The sequence below is a fragment of the Pagrus pagrus genome (assembly GCF_965226575.1).
Source record: "Pagrus pagrus genome assembly, chromosome: 1".
NCBI classification, from domain to species: Eukaryota; Metazoa; Chordata; class Actinopteri; order Spariformes; family Sparidae; genus Pagrus; species Pagrus pagrus.
The window spans coordinates 9161739-9181645 of record NC_140185.1 but is presented as its reverse complement, the minus strand read 5'-3'; the positions used below and the strand labels follow the sequence as shown (position 1 = coordinate 9181645).

The following is a 19907-nucleotide window of genomic DNA, read 5'->3' as shown; positions in this document are numbered from 1 at the left end:
ATCACAAAATAACGAGTACTAAGTAGATAATACTTTTTAAAAATCCACAGCAGCGGTAAGAAACGGACGCTTTTCAGCCCTCGGCCGTCATCAGCCCCTTTTTTACCCTAGATGTATAATTGTTCATGTGTTGGCAAATTGGCTCCATATTAAGTATGCAGAATTATCTATTAGTTTCTCCGGTTTTTCAACATGCCCATAGATGTACAGACAACTGTCACTGGAATACTTTAATACTGTGGAAAACTTAAACATGATGATTCAGAGGCAAGATCTACTGGATATTTTTTCAGGCTCAACCCCATTTACCAATTTTTCCCCTTACCCCTCCTTGTTAGAGTGCCCCCTCGCCCCTCAGAACAGAGTAAGTGGTAGTGGTTCACTCCTCCCTGTATGTAATGGGACATCCCTTCAAGACTTGTACGTAATCAGTATTCGTCGATGCAGTTTATGTAAACAGACACGGACATTTCCAATATGCCGTCTGCAGCTTTGGTGATTTCTCTTGCGTTACCGTAGCAATCCTGGTATAATCACCGTTTATCTGGTGGAGATAGAAAAAGCATGGACACTCACAATTTGTTCACAACTTCACGCTATTAATCAAATAAAAAAGAACACTGCTTCATTACCTGGCCACTGCAGTGCTTTACAGGCTAACAGCCCGTGCTCCTGGCCTGACAGTCTGCACTGATATTAGAGGAGCGGTACCAAGTGCAGCAACTTCACTGCTGAACTTTACTTACATTTCGGGCATCATATGCCAACATAGTGGGGGAATGCATCATTGAGATACGTGAAGATGCAGGACTGTCAGGCACAAATCAGCAAGAACAAAGTAACATTAGCGAGCTAGCAAGTTAGCGACCGAAACACCACCAAACTGGTGATGATTGTTTTTGTGCTCGTTCTAAAGAAAAGAACCATAACAAACTGAAACGGCAGACAGTTGCCATAGCCCTCAGTTTGAGGTGTACCTCTTAAAACCCTCTGTTCGGAGGGCCATGTAGCCCGAACACTTCATCCAGCAACAATCAAAACACCCCTCCCCTAGGCGTGAACCTGCAGAGCAGAGGTGGAGGGATAAGGGGTGTATTGGGATCTGGCCTAAACTGATTTAAAGTCACAATGGCCTTCAGGTGTAATAACATCCTCTGAAGCTCATGTCTTGATGTTCAGTTGTGACTCCAAGAAAAAGTTTGATTTGGATGCAACGACTGTGTGCTGATGGTTTTACACCACCGTAATTGCCTCCATGAGCTGCGTGTCACTGCAGCTGCCTCAGCCCTGCTGCTGACCGTGTGGGTAAGTGGACAAATCAGCGAGCCAGATCAGAACTTCCCGTTGCTAGAACTCACTCACTCCTCTCCCCCAGTGTCTCTGCTTCACATTTCTCCCCCACGCTTCACACTGCCTCACAGTATGTCAGCGCGACGTTAACCTGTACCTATCTGTCAAATCTGTGTTTGCTTGAAATGTAGGTATAAATTCCACATAATTCAGTCTTCACTGATTACTGTAATTACAGGTTCCTCCTGAAACGGCAATTAGTGACAGACATGTCCAGGTGCAGATGACTCAGTCCAAACCCCTGTATTAAACCGCTAAAAACTTTTAGTCAGCTCGCGCCAACTGTTGCCCAGTTCTATCTCTTAGCCTGCCGCAAACTAACCAGATAATAGAGTTAAATGAGCTGTTCAGCATATAACACAGATTAGATGGGCTGTTCAAATTCTAATCAGCACTAATTCTTCACAATAACATTAGAAGAGTGTGCCTCGGCCCTGTTTGTCATGCAACATGGAGTTATAGTAACTGTAGCTGTGAGGAAGGACACGAGAGAAGTGATCCACTCATCTTCCAGGCACAATACTTAACAATCGGATCGATCTCGCACTTTTATTAAGTGTGTAATGAGCAGTCAATAGATATTGTGAGATGATAACAGGTTTTAATCATCATATAGTAGGAACCACCACATGTTGTCAGTAGGCTATGTATTTCTCATATTTCTAGTAAGTATAGTAACTGTATTAGGGCCTAATTACAGCTTGCATCTCATCAGTAAATCATTTTGGGGAACTTTTCAAACTTTGAAACTGCCTTAACCTGCAGCCGTAATGAAAGCTACACAGAGAAAGTCAATTAAACAGTCACCATGGTGGATTATCTAACTCTGTTTGAAAAGAATCTTAATATCAGAGTGAAACAAGTGGAAGTCAGTGAGTGCAATCCCATTGAGAATTGCCATTCAACGTGTAGATCCATGCCACGTGTAGAGCCCAAAAACATAGAATACTTTGATAGGGAACGCCCTTTGGATGATCTGTCAGTGTCAGGAAATGTTTCCTCTGACACTCTGAGGGTCCCGCTTACATTAGAAGTGACAGAAGACTGAAGTCTGACATTTTTCTGCTCATCATTTGTAGTAAATTTGACTAAGATGGAAGAGTGAGATGATATTTTCAGACATGAATCTGTGGGTGCATGAAATCATTTTTTATATCAAATTTTATATCAATGTTATTCAATACATGCCGATATAGGCATTAAATGCAAGTGCCTGCAAAACAAGAGAACTTTGGGAAGACTGTAATTAATGAATAAATTATGTAAAATATAAGCTAAATAACTAAACCACCAATGTAATCAATCAATGTAATGTTGCCAAGCAGTCCCACTTTCCAGCATATTGTATTGTTAATACAGTCCCAGCAAACATGCAGCATCAGGGAGACGCTCATAGTGTGTTTATAGAGTCCGTCAGTCCAGACACACTTTTGAACACCTGGTGGACGAAAACTGCAGGTTTAATATCTGAATGTTGAGATAGGACCTCTCTCAGATGTCTGTGGATGTTGGACAAAGGTTATATATTTAAACTTTTGGCTTGGATCTCTCAGATGTCTGTGGATGTTGGACAAAGGTTATATAATGAATCATCAGGCGAGGACCGCTGTCGACAACCAACACGGTCATATAATTAGAAATCCAGCTAAGGACGTCTGTGGACATGCAAAACAGGTTATATATACCTAACTGTCTGAATGGGAGCCTTTTTCGGACTTCTGTTTATGTGTAAAACAGGTCCAATATCTGGACGTTGAACCAGGACTCTTCTTGGATGTCTGCAGACATCCTGCACTGCCCACATTTAGCACCTGCAGGCGGATTTCATTCACCTGCTTTCCAACTTTGTGACAGCAGTCTTAATGTGTTTTTTTTATCATGTGATGTTACTAGTCGTCAGAGGTTTTCCTCCCTCGATCTAGTAAATAAAACTTTAACCTGTAATGTTTTTTGACTAATGCACCTGCAGCTTGCAGCAGTTATGATGCTCAGTCTGAATATTCAAAAACTGGAAGAACAAAGTAACTGTCAGAGCTGTTCAATAGCTGCCAGACGCAGCTACAATAATTAACAGTGAAGGCAGCGGTGTGTGTAACCGTATACATGACTTTTAGCTCGAATGCTCGGCTGTGATGTGTTTACAGTTTGTCTACCCTGTGTGCATTCGTCAGGCTGATGTTACAGGCTGCAGTTACAACCCGCACGAGCTGAAACTGGACACTTGAGACACTCCGGAGTAAACCGCAAATATGAACACACTCACACACGGGCTGACAGTGAAACCTAAACACACAAAACACTGTGTAATTGTAAATCAATAAACAATTAAGGTACCGCCATCATAACACACTGCTCACTGACCTCAAATCCCTCGGCGCTGACTGTGTCTCCATTTTCTTGTTGTTTGTAAGAGGGCAGCTAAAACAATAATAGGATGGCTGTCGGCTAATATGCGGACACTCACCACTGAAGTGCAGCGGCCATAAAGCGGCGCCTGCGTTTCTTTTTGTGCATCATCAGACTGTGAAGTTACATTTCACTGTGATGGATTATCTCTTCTGAGCATGTTGGAAATCACAACACAACATGTGAGCACACAGCCTGTTCGCACTTACGGGCACAGAGGTCTAACTTTAATGTTTCTCACATATTGGTGTGAGATAACACCATTGTCTTTTGTCAATGGTTAAGATTTACCGTTTGACTGCATCATCACCAGTTCATTTCCAGCTGTTGCATGTCGTACCCCTCCCCCTCTTTCCTCATTTCCTGTCTGTCTCCTTTTTTTTTCTCTCCACAGTGACGTATAAACAGCTCCTTTGAGCATGGCACTTAGTGTAGGCCTACAGTTGTTCCATTGCTTGGTTAGCTAGTTAATTAACCCTGTCATGCATGGTGTCCGCTGACAGATGTTTGGAAGAGATTTTTACCAATTAATTTGGAGTACCATGTCCCATGGATTTTTATCTTAGTATCTCTGTCATTTTGAGATATGGCATCATGAATTCAAAATGGTGGAGGGAAAAGGAAATGCACAAAGTGAAATCCTTTTATTCCAAGAAAACCAAACCATTTTTTTCTATGACTGAAAAAACACCTGTCCGCTCCAGTAGACATCATGTCCCAAAAGCTGCATTCTGCCTATTGAGATTCTGCCTTATCTGTAACGTTTTAATAAAAAAATTATATAATTTACACTTTAATGAGTATCAAATGATCTCTAAAATTATCAAAACTATGCCCAATAGGCAGAATATACCCATTGGTGCGTAACGTTCACTGGAGTGGACAGACATATTTTCAGTCACAGAAAAAAGTTGTACAAGACGAATGTTTGAGAATAGATGGATTAAACTATTATCCCTTTTAAAATAACATGTATTGGAGAGAAAAAAGAGTTACTGGTCCAAACATTGGAAAGAATTTTACCTCGACATTTAATTAAACAGGGTCTGGGTGTTATTTGAGAGATCTGCTAGATTAGATGTGGGGAACAGCTATGTTTTGTTTTGTTTTTTTTTTATTTTGAGGAGTAGGTAGGTGTTATTTCATCAAGAGCACTGCATCGGCAGGCCAGGGAGGGCTTAACAAGAGCCTTTGGCAAATAAATAAATACAATGCTGGGTCACACAGCAACAGACGATGTCCTGGTTCAACCTTTGCTGCAGCGCATTCCAACCTCATCCGGCCATTCACTGAGCTGTATATGAAAAGTGCATCTTTCCAGGTAGATTATTTGGAGCATGTAATGACATTCTGTCATAAGTGATACAATTCTTGCCTCAAAGACGTGTAAAGTGCTGTGCCTTCAGTGTAGGAACCATGTTGGCAGGGTCAACGTCAAGAGTCAGCTACGTATATGTATATGAATATGTATAATGGAGAGTGTGCTCCAGGGATAAAGATTGATGAACCGTATTGATGGACATTCTGAGCCTAAATACTGAGGAAAGTCATGAGAGTGCAAAACAACAACGACAACATGAGGCTATTATCCCTGAATATTCTTGTGTTTTTTTTTCTGTTTTTTTGAACAAACATGCTGCGGTCAAACAGTTGATTTGCATTAGTTATGAAAAGCAGGAAGCATTACGTTGCCATGGAGATACTGAGTTGCAATTAGGTGTGCCACAATGGCATAGGTTTGGTTTTAAGAGTGGAGGGTCACACTGAATTAAAGTAGAAAACTATAAAAGAGCTGTTATAAAACAGATTAAATGGATTATTTTGCTTTCCATAACCAAAAGAAGTGTGATGCAACCCTCTGAGTAACTAATAAATCAACCCTGTAGAAGGGAAGCTCTTATAAATGTATAAATAATGCACCTACCCCAGTGTAAATCACATTTCCATGCTAGAGACGTGTTTCTTAATGATGGATAATGCCGTGTTCGCATCTTTACTACACAGTATGCTGTGCTTTGCTGCCTTATCATGGATTCTAACATCTTAGAATATAAACTGTATACTATGAAGTAAAAGTACATGTAATGTTCAGGAGAAACATCAACATGGTGGGACTTGGTGAGCTAGTATCTGTGTCTGTTTACATATTGGTGAATCTGTACTGTGAGCAGTCATGCTGCATTAGTTACTAAAAGTTCCTGTTGGGATCTGCACAGACAAACATGAACTGGAGGATACTGAAGAAATTGTATAATATTGTGAGGTTTCAAGTTGTGCGGGGGATCTTTTTAAGATGGTTTCTGAGGAAATATATGGATGTTTATCCATACAGGGGCATCTGGGACACCACTGGAATAATTACAACCCTCAAACTGGAGATTGCCTCCTGTGTGTGACCAAGAATTAAGAATAACATGTTTTTAAGTTATATTACATAAGTAAGTTTGCATGTAAATTGCCTAATGTAGGTTATCTGTAGTTGTTTTAACACAAATATGATCTCTTCCTGAGCCATTGTTTCCCATTAATAACAATAATACTGTATATGAACAGTTTGCCAGCAAGCTTTATCCTGAAAGTCTAACTGGATGTTTCATATGTACTGTATCTAACTGTGAAGGAAGGAATCTCCGTCCGTCTGTCTGTCTGTTATTCACATATCTCGAGAACCATTCATCCGATCTACTTCACACTTGGCAGGTTTGTTGCTGAGGACCCAAAATAGTGCTGTATCCCATTTGGACTCATTATTAATAAACAGTGAACATGGCTCTGAGCGGCAGTGGGGTGCGTTCAGCAACTCTGGCTACTCTGCAGACTGAAGCTCTACTCACACCTGATCCATCTCACATGATCTCATGGGGAAGCAGACGTAAACAAAATGGAATTAATGTGTTGCAACAACTTGTTGTAGTAACATGTTGCATTGCACAAAAAGTTGCACAAAAGTTAAAGGTCAAACAAGTCTGGACGAGTGGGGAGACGTGGTAAACAGGTTTTCTATTCTTCAGTGAGAACTGAAGGTGAGATTTTCATTTTCTTTCAGCTGTAGTATGCTAGCTAATGCTAGAGCTAGAATGTTTACTGTTGCTTGGCAGCACTGTCTGCTGCTCCGGGATGCCTCTGTGATTGGTCGTTGTAAATATCAAACATTATTTGAATTATCTGGGCAGTCCCAGTGACTCTGTAAGCAGTTTAGGAGGCTTAAGACTGGATCTGTAAACCCCTCACATTACCAGACAATCTGTGCTGAACAGCATGAATTGAACAGGCGCTGCACGAGTTACTGCTAACTTGACATCGTAGCCATTCACGTCCAAAACTGACACTGGAGGCATATTTTAAGGCCACTGACCAAGCTGCCGTATTCGAGTCGAGTTGGGCATGAGAACGAGTTGGCCACAGAAACAAAGAAAAGATGGTCTGTAAAACTCAAATACACTTTCAATTATTCAGAAATGTCCTGCTGAAATAGAAAACACTCTGCATCTACTGATGGGTCTTGACCTCTGACCTGAGAGAAAAGTCGTGTTTCTATCACTGGAGGAGTCGACAGAAGAACACACACTGAACACATGCTGTTCAGCTTTCTCAGAGATTTAGATGAAGACAAGATTTTGTCAAATTTACACATCTTTATAAGACAGGACAAAATGGAAAAGGAGATCGTCTGATTGTTTGAAGACATTTTCTTAAGAGAGTCACATTAATACAAAGATCTATCATGGAATACCAGTATTTTATATACTGCAGTTGTTATACCACATTTTTATATTCTGTAACATGTGTACATGGTAATATGCCAACTTTGCTTCAAAAAGTGTTCAGTTAGTTCATCCAAGAAAAGAAAAAAAAAAGAAAACTTTATAAACAATATTCAACTCACCATGAAAGGATTACAATACCCTGCAAATGCTCACGGTCTGTGTCATAATGTCTTTAAGCGTTTATCTTTACCACAAGAGAATACACAAAAACTCAATGCTTTGGGTAACTCGTTGGATTTGATCCTGCCTTCCATATAAAATACTTGAAATAACTGAATGCTCATTAATGATTTACATAGTCCCAACGGGGAACAGAGACAACACTGCGGTACTGTGAGAATTCATGTCAAGATAATAAGGAAGAGATGTGAAGAGTTCCACTCCAAAACGCTTTATATCCAGATACAACATAAAATAAAATCGTTGCCTGAGGTTTATCATTCAGCGTCTGAGATATCTACAGGTTTCACTCTGTAAAAATGAACTCATTTCGTCAACTGAGCACTTAATTATGAACGATTTGTTGAAATTAATATCATTTGGTTTTAGTTTTTAGTTGTTTTTTTTTTTTTGCTGTCAAGCTTTTTGGGGGTCATGTTTCTCTGTCACATTTTGGAACAAAACTCTTCATGTTTTCCAGTTCATTAAATACTGTAATTATCAAAAGTATGGAACGCAGAATACCACACAATTAGCTGATCCGCTTGAGTGATTATTGTTTTTGATGTACCGTCCATAAATTAACACAAGTGTCGACCTGCTTCAGTGGCTCCTCTCTGGTCGTGGCAGAAGAGGATTTTTATCAAAGCAACAGACGGGAGTAAAGCCTCATCTTTGCTAAACATGCAAAGGCCGCGAGTGCGAGGAGGAACGAGTGGCTGTGAGTCATGTACAGCTGATGAAAAACAAATCAGAATACTAAGATAAAAATGTTTTTTAGTTGTTGCTCTAAAGGAAATGTTTAGGGGGAGGAAACTATCTGGTTGTTACTTTTCTCAGCGTGTGAAGTGACAGGATCCTTAAACGTTTTTAAAATGAACAGTTTGACATTTTGGGAAATTTGCTTTCTTGTAGAGTCGGATGACAAGATCGATACTAATGTCATATTCAGCCTGTTCGCATCGGGAAAATGACTAAAAGGTCGACTATGCGAGCAGCTTATTATGATATTTACATTGATTGTTGGGCAGCGGCCTCTAGTGGCTGTAATGATTGTTACAGCTGTAAAGCAGGAAGTCAGTTGAAGTAGTATAGAGCGGCAAAGTAAATAAAGGGCTTAAACAAACACAGGACTTTCACGCTGTTTGTTTCCTGTGAGAAACTAAAGTCAGCCGTGAGTTTTTTTATACTAAGTTTACTTTCGGAACATACTTATGTAAGTTAAGTCACATGAGTCACACTGGTTTTTAGCCCAAACCACGTTGTTTTCCTAAACCTAATCATGTAGTTTCCTTGCCTAAACGTAACCAAACTGCGAGTGTACAATGAAGGTCCGGTATGCATGATGCTGTTATGCTTCAATGGTCATGTTGGGAACAGTGATTTATGTCATTTTGGGACTCAGTAGACCATAACATTAACGTTGCGGCCATTTTCCTTTGACATAATGCTGAGGGTAGTAAGCTTCAAATATCGTAACGCTGTCTCACAGGTTGAAAACTGGTATCATTTCACAGCTTCTTCACTGATCAGCAACTGAAAAGACAATGGATGGCCTAATGAAAATTCCGATTTCAAGGTAAAACAGCTAACAGTAGACAACAGCAAACGATAGCATTTAGCCACTACTGTTTGATAGTGTTACATGACATGATAGGGAAGCTGTAAATTAACCTGCAATTATCAACGCACATCTTGGACTCTCATATATGGTGTTTAACCTTAAATTATGGCTCGATGTCTCTTTAGATTTTTACTTTCTATTGTCTTTTGGTTGCTGATCAATCAAGAAGCTATCAAATGATTACCATTTGTCAGATTCCCAACATACCACATTATTCTTTTGATAACAGCATTGATCTTCCTACTTTGGACGTGACGTCAGAGGAAAATGGCCGCTATGTGAAAATGGTCTATAGCAACTGTGAATTGTTTGGGTACGAGGATGTGCTGCTCATATTTGTACAGTAAATGTGAACCTACTTCCAACCATGGCCCCTCTGTGGCCCCTGATTTAGATCAAACCTCGACCCGCTCCCAGCCTAAAAACAGTCCAGTACATAAGCCCTGTAAAACTGCAGCTGCTGCAGTTTTCCACCTCGGTTTTTGTACCTTAAACTAATGAAAAGTAACATGTTCATGTGAGCTTTAGAGGTGCCGGAGTAAGCTGTTTGCTCATTTCCAGTCTTTATGCTAACTGCTAAGCTGGTTGTAGCTTCATAATTAGCTGACAGACATGGCAGAGGTATCGACCTTCACATCTTCTTCTGCATTTCCCAAAATGTCCGTGTATTCCTTTACATGACAGGTTTTCTTAGGCCGTGTATGGGAGGCCCACACCTGCAGCTAACACATGATTTATACTTCCAGTTCCCAAAATCTTTTCTTAAGAGTGGAAAAGCAGTTTCACACCAAAAAGCCTGAACATGACAAAACAGTCTCTCAAAGCGTGCGTGTGTGTTCAGAAGTGTGGTGTAAGATATTACCTAGCAACGCATTATTCTTGCCATAAAAAGCAAATGAACTGGAAAGTGAGTATGAGGTTTCATCACCTCTTTGGAAAGTGTCGTGTTGATGGCTCTGAGTCGTCCCCCGTTCTCCAGAGTCTCTGTGATTCAGTGTCAGCGGACTTTCCAAACTGTATTCACTGTCAGTCACCTTCACCACATAAGACAACTTACCAGCACTGACACAGGTTATTCCCAAGAGAAACCTCCTCTAGATTAGGATGAAAACAAATACCATAGCTGTATACTTTAGCCACCCAGATCACAGTCAGAAAAGGAACCAAAATAACACCCGAAAAAATAAGTTAACATAATTTTGACACATAGAATTTTACAATATGTACATTATTTTTAAATTAAAATAGATTTGTCGGCTGTCTGATTGGGTAGGCCCTCTACAGAGCGCTCCCTTTTTTCAACCATCCAGTGTTAATCCACAGAAGCAGAGTTCCCGTCGAAAGCTTCGGTGCCAGCCAATCAGAGTGCAAGTAAGGCTACCATCATCAAGTCCCTGCCAATAGTTTGTCGGTGACGTCTTCGGACAGGGCCGAGCCCTTAGCAACAGACATGGCAGACCCTTCCACACCCTGACAAAAAGAAATAAATATAAAATATATGTAATATTTCTATATATATTCATAAAACCAAACCCAGGATAGATTTTAACTCTGATGTGTTCTCTCCGTCATTTAATCAAACTGTGGCCATTATCCTATTGCCAGTCCTTTTTACTCCCCCTCCGTCTCCATTTTTGTGTATTTTTGCAGTTTTTTCGAGGAAAAAAAAGTCTTCTTCAAACCTGTACATCTTATACGCAAGTAAACAAAATGTAAAAGTGCGTGTTTTTTTGAATACGTTTTATCCACTATATCCAAAAGTGTTGCAGGCACTTAAGTCCTTCCCAAACATTGTAGGTGTTTTACGACAGTGGAGCAGGTTGGTTTGGTTATTCCTGGATTCGTGTGGGTCGGTCTGTCTGTATGTCTCTGTCGATCTGTCTGTCTGGCGAGGAACGGGCCAACCCCCCGGGCCGCTGCTAGCCCAGGATGTCCAGGTAGACCGGGGTGGCTTTTCCCATGGCGAACAGGACCTTCTGAATGTCCTTAATGTTCAGTCGCTGCTGCGGTTCCCTCTGCCAGCAGCCCAGCATGATGTCATACACCTCCTTAGGACAAATCCTCGGCCTCTCCAGAACCCGGCCTTGGGTTATGCACTCAATAACCTGCAGAGCAAGAGAGGGCAGCGGAGTGAGACAGATGATTTTCACTGACTGATTGCTTTGGTTTGTTCATAATGAGAAAGCGTCGACACTGAGCAGGCTGTCCTTTGAGGTTCGAGCTAATGAAACTGAGATGAAAGAAGTAAACAGTATGCATTCAGTCTTAAATTTGTCCAATATCGAAGGGAAAACAAGATTTAATTTTTTCTGTCCCACAGCACAAAATAACAATAATCCTGACTATTTGTGGGTGTGGATGTTTGAGACGCTGCTAAAAGGCTGATTGATCATTTCTTTGTTGGACTTGTGCTCTAATTAGCCACATGACTCATTGCAGCGCTGACAATTTGACTTTGTTATTTGCGTCAATGCGAGGCCACTGTAGCTTAAGAGAATGGATAAGGCTCTATTAGTGTGTCATGAAAGTGGTTGCAGTGAAAAAATGCACAATAAAAACATTGTTCTCTGCTTGTCTTTCTCTCTTTTTGTCAACTTTTTCTGTCACCGCATACAATTTCTTTACCCTTCAAACTCAGGCTCTGATGCCGGCTCAATGTTTGTTCTTGTTTACGTGTTTCAGTTATTAAGACAAAGAATAATTACTGACACAGCTGAGCAGGAAAAATGGAAACTCTCCCCGTAAGACACATTATGGTGTCATGCAATTTCATGCTCTCGCAAGCTAGCAGCACAACAACACTGTGTCAGAACAAAGCATTCGATAATCTACTGCTATCTGGAGCCTAATTTTCTGGAAAGAATGTACAAAAAACCTAATCTGTGTTTAAATAAATGTGATTTCACTGAGGTTTATACCCAAGAGTGTCAACAACAGTGAAACACAGCAATAAAACAAACTATTAGAACAAACCAGTGGGAATCCCTGTCCTATTCTTCCACCTGTTGCATCTGTTTATCAAGTAAAGCGCTGCTTTTCTCCCTTTTGTTAAATTGTTTCTCTTGTATTGCCAGCAAAGGATGAGGCCTGGCAGACAGACCACCTTGAGAGAAAGACTGAGGGGATAGAGCATCAACTCTCCTGCAAAGACATATGGAGCCTCTTTGCATAAATTCCCAGATCCCAAACATCGCAAACAAGTCAGGGCTGCAGTGGTCATGGAAACAGCAGATGTGAGACATTATTCAACTCACAAGGAATCCAACTAATGTGTAAACATGATGATTTTTTTACCTATGGAAATGTATTAACAATTTCTCAACCTACAAAGTGACAAGTTTTGTTTTTATCATTGATGAAATGTAATTACCGTCCATTTATAATTACATCACCTGACATTTTCTATTTCCAGTCAGTCATTAAATTAAGACGTGACCTTGGGTTGAGGTACACGAACAATTCTTCAGAAAAACTTGAAACAAACTCATGTTTTTGTGCATCACTTTTTTTTTAAATAGTCCTCTTTGACGTTCCTTTAAGCTCAAACATAACTAAGTACTCAAGTACTGTACTTAGGTTAAATGTTGGATACTTAAGCGTTACCAAAGTATTTCAGTTTCACTCTGCTTTACACCTCTATATACTTCACAATTTCATGTTGTACATTTTACTCTACTCCATTTATTTGACAGCTTTACTTACTGGTTACCTTGCAAATTAAAGGCACCAGGTGTTCTCAATTATCCTGGCTGATTAGACCTTTAGTCAGGTGTAAGTTAATGGAGCTATGTTAGGAATAATTAATGTCACCAACTCTGGTGCTAATAAGAATGAGAGCAGAATCAGTTGGCCCGCTCGAACAGGTACAACAAAACCAACAGAAGGCCGGTGGGGCTGAGCAGAGGGGCGACTTTAAGACTGTTCAATACAGAATGTACTTCATGAAATAGCAGCGAATGTTTGACTATGGTTTTAAAAATAGAAATGCTTATTTGTACTTAAAAACAAGCCGAGCTCTATGATCCCACCAGTGATCACAGAGCTAGTGATGAATGTGCCACTGGTCCCCAAACATACCGAGCTACTCATATGGACAGATAAGCAGCGCTGGGTCTCAGCTGCAGGGTGGATCAGCTGCTACACACAGACACTGTGCAGGAGAGGCGCTGCTGAATGGAAACAGTATGCGACTAGTTCGTCCCTCGGGTTCAACTTGTATCGCCGCAAAACGTTTTACATGTAGTTTCCCATTTTATTTCATCTGAAGTGGCTTCAGTAGATGTACAAACACAACACCCCATGTGTTTTTATTGCTGCAACGTTCAATTAAATGTCTTGTGAATCATTTCACACACATTTCCCCCAAATGTAATCTGACAGCATCGCTGCTTGTTGTCCTCTGTGATGGCTGTCCTGCTTTTTACTGAACAACACTAGAGGATAGTGGTGGAGCATAAACGGGCCGGTTGAGAATGAAGTTCCTACAGCATCCAGGTGCTAATTTATCATTGCCACTGATACTCACTTATAATTGTTGCCGTAATGTATCATTGGGTAACGTGTTAGACAAACTTGAATAACTGAATAATAAGTGCGATATTGCTTTGGGACACTACTGGAAGACAAAACTACATTAGAGAACCAGATCGTGGATTTTCACTTTTTTAGCCGTGACATAATACGCTGCTCATCTCATTACGCTGTCATAAGGTTTCGGCGATGTATTTTAATCAGCTGAGTGTTTCATTTAGAGAGCCTCAAAATTCTTCCCGCGCAAGACACACTGAAATGTGGAAATCCCAATTTGTGTCAAGCCCCAGAGCATATTGATGTTTCTTACTTGAAATGCCAGGTTATTCTTTTAGGTCAATTTAATTTTCTCAATATGCTCGCTTTACAAGAGTAATCCTAATTGAATTTTATTGATTCAAAGCAGAGCCTCCAATGAAAAAACAAACCAATCATGGGTGTTATGTAATGCGGCATCTTGTCTGGTGGCAAAGCGGCATCAATTTATCACCTCGTTGGGCCGGCACAAGTCTCAGAAAGAGAATAGAAAAACAACGCGCGGCAGTAGATTAAGATCCAAAATGGCAGTGTTCATTTAAATCTGCTATTAGAAAGCTCATACGTTCCCTTTAGGGAGGGGAGGCAAATCTAGTCAATTCCTACTTCTGTCCTCTTTAATAACAACTGCCACAACTACTACTTTTCATGTGATTTGAGATAAACATCCTTTCATCACCCGCGAGATGTTAAGAGACATAAAAGACTTCAACATTTGCCATTAAATAACCTTGAGCTATCATTTTTTACTGTGTGCGCAAGGGCCTGCAGGACAGCCTTTGATAATATATACTCAATATGTATTGAATCTTGTGAGGCTTTTTTCTAAATGCTTCAGGCTCTTTGTACCTCATTGTTACCCAGCTGAAACCAAGGCTGCTTCCCGTAGGTGAAGATCTCCCACAAGATGACTCCAAAGCTCCAAACGTCGCTTTCCGTAGAGAATTTCCTGTACATGATGCTCTCTGGGGGCATCCAGCGAATAGGTAGCATGGTGTGTCCTCCAACCTGAGGAGAGGAGGAGATAAAGAGAAAAGACCCCTTATTAGAAAATGATATGTTGGTGGCTGAAACACAGATTAGAAAAAAATGTAGTCATCAACACAACTCCCAGGCGTCTGGGGATTAGCTGTCCTTGCATGTAACTGATACGATGGGCTTAACATCTCATGAATGACTGCTGTGCTGCTGGATGTTGACACTGATGCAATACAGGAAAACGCTGACTTTTCTGCCACGTCCTCTGCACGTATTGAAATTCTTTCGGTTTTGGCATTAAACTGTCCCTTTATTCTTGATGAAAAATAGCAATCTGCGTTCCTTCCCCTGCAGAAGTGCATCAAAGCATTGCATTGAATGTGTTCCAATCAGTTTTTTGAAATAAATCTGTAGCAACCTCGGGGTTAAGAAAACCGCTCAATGGATCCTCATAGCAAACAAGTTCTCACGGCTTCTAATGTAAATACGAGGATTTAAGTTCTATTGTGTTTGTAGAAAACTACATATCAACATGTAAAGTGGTCATAGGACGGTGTGCCGAGATATCAGCCGTAAGCTCCTTAATGTCTTCGAACCAGCAGAACATGAAATGAAGTCTCCCTCGCTCTAAATCCTCAGAAGCGACATATTAATCGATTAAACAATCATCCATTAATCATCCTTGCTCTCAGCTTCCATTAGCAGGCATTGTTTTAAAATCTATTTCCCATTCATGTCAGTGGCTGTGCTTTAATCATGGCGGTGATGGGCCGGACAAGACTGATGTGGGAACGGGAATGAAAAGTATTGCACATTTCAGATCAGAATCCTCGGGCAGTATTAATTACAGTGATTACTGTGGCGCTCAGGAGTCAAAGTACACGACTGACGGATAATATTATTAACATGCTGCTGTGATTTGATGTGAAGCCTGCTGGAGCCATCGGAGTTGTTACAGCATGCTGAACTGCTGCTGTGATTTTATTTGCATCCCAAAGGGAGTGTTTGGTAGTACAACAGCTTGTCTGGCAAGACACTCAGACATCAAAATCAAAATCTTAATGCAAGTTCTGCTTAATGACTCTTTCCCAGAGATTTCAATTATGTATAATCATTGCGGCCGTATATGAACACCTGTTCTCATGTGACACCTGAAGCTCTCTGCTTGGGTCACGTGAGCTGACTCCATTAACGCTGGGCAAAGCTCATATGCAGAGGAAGACCGTGAGATGCAGATGAAAACATAGTAAAAGGACCTTGTGTAAGGGGATTTTTTATTGGTTCAGAAATCTCATGGTCAGTAGGCGGTAAATACTACATTTCTCTGAAATGACCTCCACATTACACCTAAGAATGGTTTGAAATCACCCACATATGTTTTAATAATAAGATTCTGTTGGTTAATACATAGTTGCTATTTTATTCATACATTTCTGGGAAACTTCCAACTAGTTTCTGTCTAACTCCCCCCAGCAACCCACTTAATAGAAGTAATTTGTTGCAGCTTAATTTCCAACTTGTTTCCAACTCCAAGTTTTGCAGGTTACTTGATTCTTGATTGTTAAGCTGTATTTGTTGGAAAATACTGATTTGCGAGGCAAACTATTTAAAAATAAATTAGGAAAATCAGTGAAGTGAAATTAACTGGAAGTCAAGTTGCTGAAAATGTAAACGGTTGAAACGTTTGGAAACAAAGCTGCAACAACTCACTTTAGTTTAGTGGCCAGCTGAGGGGAAGGTAGACAGAAAGTAGTTGGAAATTAAAAGTGAATGATCAGCAGAGGTAGAGCAGAAACCAGTAGGAAGTTTCCAGGAAATATATCAGCTATTTATTTATTGCTTATAGGAAAATAGCAGAATATTATAATTAAATCATGTTGGGGTCATTTTCAATCAAATTTGAGGCCAGTATTGTGCTAATTAGAGGGTAATTACAAAGAACTTTAAAAAAGTTACTTGGTAATTACCACCTTCTCACCATGAACTTGTGGGCCTGTCATATGAAGTGTCACCTGACCTTGCTTTTGTTAAGGTCACAGTTAGATCAGTTTTACTTTTCATATACAAGATATGTGACGGTGATTTGCTGACATGATGAAACAAAGTTATAACATGAAGTATAAAGAACAGAGTAAGTACAACAAAAACTAAATAGAAATGATGGAACCTGGAAAGTAATAATAAAACACCACATAGAAAAAGGAAACAACTGTGAAACGTTGTTGACATTGTATTGTAGAGCAGCGCTCTGTAATCCTGGTCCTGGAGGTCCCCTGCCCTGCATGTTTTGGATGTTACACCTGATTCAAATGATCCGCTCGTCATCACGCTCTGCTGAAGCCTGATAACGACCCATTTGTTTTAATCAGGTGGGTTGGATGGAAGAATACTGTTGTGGAGAACTGAGCGGCACAACACTTTGTAATAGTTCAGTTCATCTGGTCCGTACCAGGTGAAAGAATTATACATCTTTGCATTTTAGTTTTGGTCCAGTTCATGTTCACACTGACTTTTTATGAACAAATGCAGCAGAGTAAACATGAAGTTAAGCGGACTGAGGTCGTTTCAACAGTTTTTGCGACTGTCACTCTGCAGGTGTGTCATCACGGCCCACGTGGGGGAAATCCAACTCCACAGAGGTCTGTGCAGCACCTTAATGCTTTTGATCTGCACGTTTTGTTTTCTTCACCCTGTCATAAAAAGCTTGTGAAGAAATAACAACCTATTTGCATTATTAGTTCTATATTAGACTGAAAATCGACGACATGTCACGGGTAATGATGACTAACAGGTGGAGACGAGGCAAAAAGGAGGCGTCTGGTACAGAAATGATTCAGGGCGTATTTGTGGGATCGTTGTCACACACTTTTTAATGGATTTTAATAAACTGAAAGTACACGGAGTAGGACACAGCAGAGCAGTTTTAATAGCTTTTGACCTATTAATCAAGGAAAATACCTGCGCTGACATTCGAGCCTACGTGTTACTATTAAAAACGATTCGACGTAAAATCACAGCTTGGCTGCAGATCAATTATGCAGATCGCTTCCTGAACAGTTCACGATCAGCAGATGGATTCATTTGTAATTTGGCTTTTGAAATTGGGCTCAAATCACATCACATCTTTTATAAAAAAATTCCCACCACACAAAAAATCATCTATGTTTAATAAATTGCAATGCATAGAATGTCTTATTGTCTGGAATTTGCTGTCCTGTCATTTCCCTCTTTGTCATTAAGTTTGTGTTATCTGGTTCAGTTTTTTACTTTTGCTGTCTATCTTAATGTTATCTCGACATTTTTGTCAAGATAACAATGAGATGGAGTTTTAAGCTCCTTTGAGGTTTTTATCTCCAAGTCAGTGGAAGTACTCCTGCAGCGTATCAGACATAGATCTATCATCCATCCATCTTCACAACCATCCATCCATCCATCCATCCATCCATCCATCCATGCATTCACTAATCAATCCATCCATCCATCCATCCATCCATCCATCCACCCATCCACCCATGCATCCATCTAATCTCTCTGAGCTAATATTCTGTGTTTATGGGCAAAACAAAATCAAATACACAGTCGCAAATTCACCGCCGGCTCTGAACTCATCATTAGGACAAGCTCTTAGAGTAGCTGCATTCACCCTCACGTGGTTCCTCCGTTCTGTACCTCTGGGTTACAAAACAATCAGATTCATTTAATCATAATAAGCTCTTCTCCAAACTCCATTTACCAGCTCCAACATCTGTGTGCCTTCAGCTGTGAGCATTGTGTGGCATTTTAAGTGACGAAGGAAAAAAAAAAAAAAAATCAACTCACGTCTTACTAATTACCTCCTAGTTCCGTAGCACGCTCATTGCACATTTCCTATGAAAGTCAAACACAATCTCTGCGTGTCAGCCTGACGCAGCAGATGAATCTCCTGCATGTTTTAAAGAAACATGAGATTTGTCAATGTGCCAAAAGGCTGCTACTTCCTGGGCATTTATTCAGAATGTCCTCTGGTTTGTACACTTCATCAGATTTAGCTGCTGAGTACGAGGCCTCTGTTTGTGTGCCTCTACGTGCCCTTCATCTGCAACCTTCTCTAAAATCCGACAGCTAAGGCTACTCAGTGTATGTATTAAAGGTCCAATGTGTAGGAGCTAGTGGGTGGCAGTGTGGTTGCAAATTGCAACCAACTGAACACGCCTCACCTCACACTCTCCTGTGGTGGCAGCTAAACATGGTAAAAAACATAAAAGGCCCTCTGTAGAGACAGTGTTTGGTCTGTCTGTTGTGGGCTACTGTAGAAACATGGCAAAGCATCATGGTGGATGTAAATTGTCTGTGTAAATTTCATTGCTAAAAGCAAATCAGTAGTGTGAACAGAAAGTCAGTTCAGCATCACAAACTGTCGCATAACTAAGACATAACCAAACATAAACCTTCAGTCAACTTGCATGCACAGTGTGTTTTTTATGTTGCTAGGGGTTCTCAATCAAAACTTTAACATGAGAGTTAATTGTACTGCAAGTAACTTCTAAAATAAACACAGAACAAAGGTGTGTTGGTCTTTATACATTTCAACATGGAAACATTACGTACTATCCCTTTAACTGCCAACATTTGTGCACAACTTTATTTGTTGATTTAGTCTAAAATGTAGGAAATGTAATTTAAAATATTCCCACTTTTACATTATTATAAACAGCAATTCAGCAACACAATAATTTTTCAATCTAGCACAAAGGGTTGTAAGCAAGCTAACATTAGCTTTGCCAGTTAGCTTCGTAACAGTTACATCTGGCACTGAGCGGGATTTGTGTACATAGTGACTATTCTCAACAAAAGAACCACATCGATCAGCCACAACATTTACCTTGCTGTCCTGTCATTTCCCTCTTTGTCATTAAGTTTGTGTTATCTGGTTCAGTTTTTTACTTTTGCTGTCTATCTTAACGTTATCTTGACATTTTTTGTCAAGATAACAATGAGATGGAGTTTTAAGCTCCTTTGAGGTTTTTATCTCCAAGTCAGTGGAAGTATATAAGACCTGCAGTACCTTATGCTTTCTA

General features: G+C 40.3%; 1 protein-coding gene across 3 annotated transcripts in view; it reads right to left on the bottom strand.

Moving 5' to 3' along the window:
• Nucleotides 1–7427: 7427 nt before the first annotated feature.
• The window catches only part of ntrk3b (neurotrophic tyrosine kinase, receptor, type 3b), a 201173-nt gene continuing 188693 nt past the window's right edge, over nucleotides 7428–19907 (bottom strand). For all 3 annotated transcript variants that reach the window (XM_084361104.1, XM_084361103.1, XM_084361105.1), the window contains 2 exons: nucleotides 14722–14880; nucleotides 7428–11411 (listed from right to left, as the gene is read on the bottom strand). In XM_084361104.1, coding sequence (XP_084217230.1) covers nucleotides 11226–11411; nucleotides 14722–14880 — 345 coding nt within the window. In that variant the 3' untranslated portion in view covers nucleotides 7428–11225. The remainder of the gene's footprint in view (nucleotides 11412–14721; nucleotides 14881–19907) is intronic.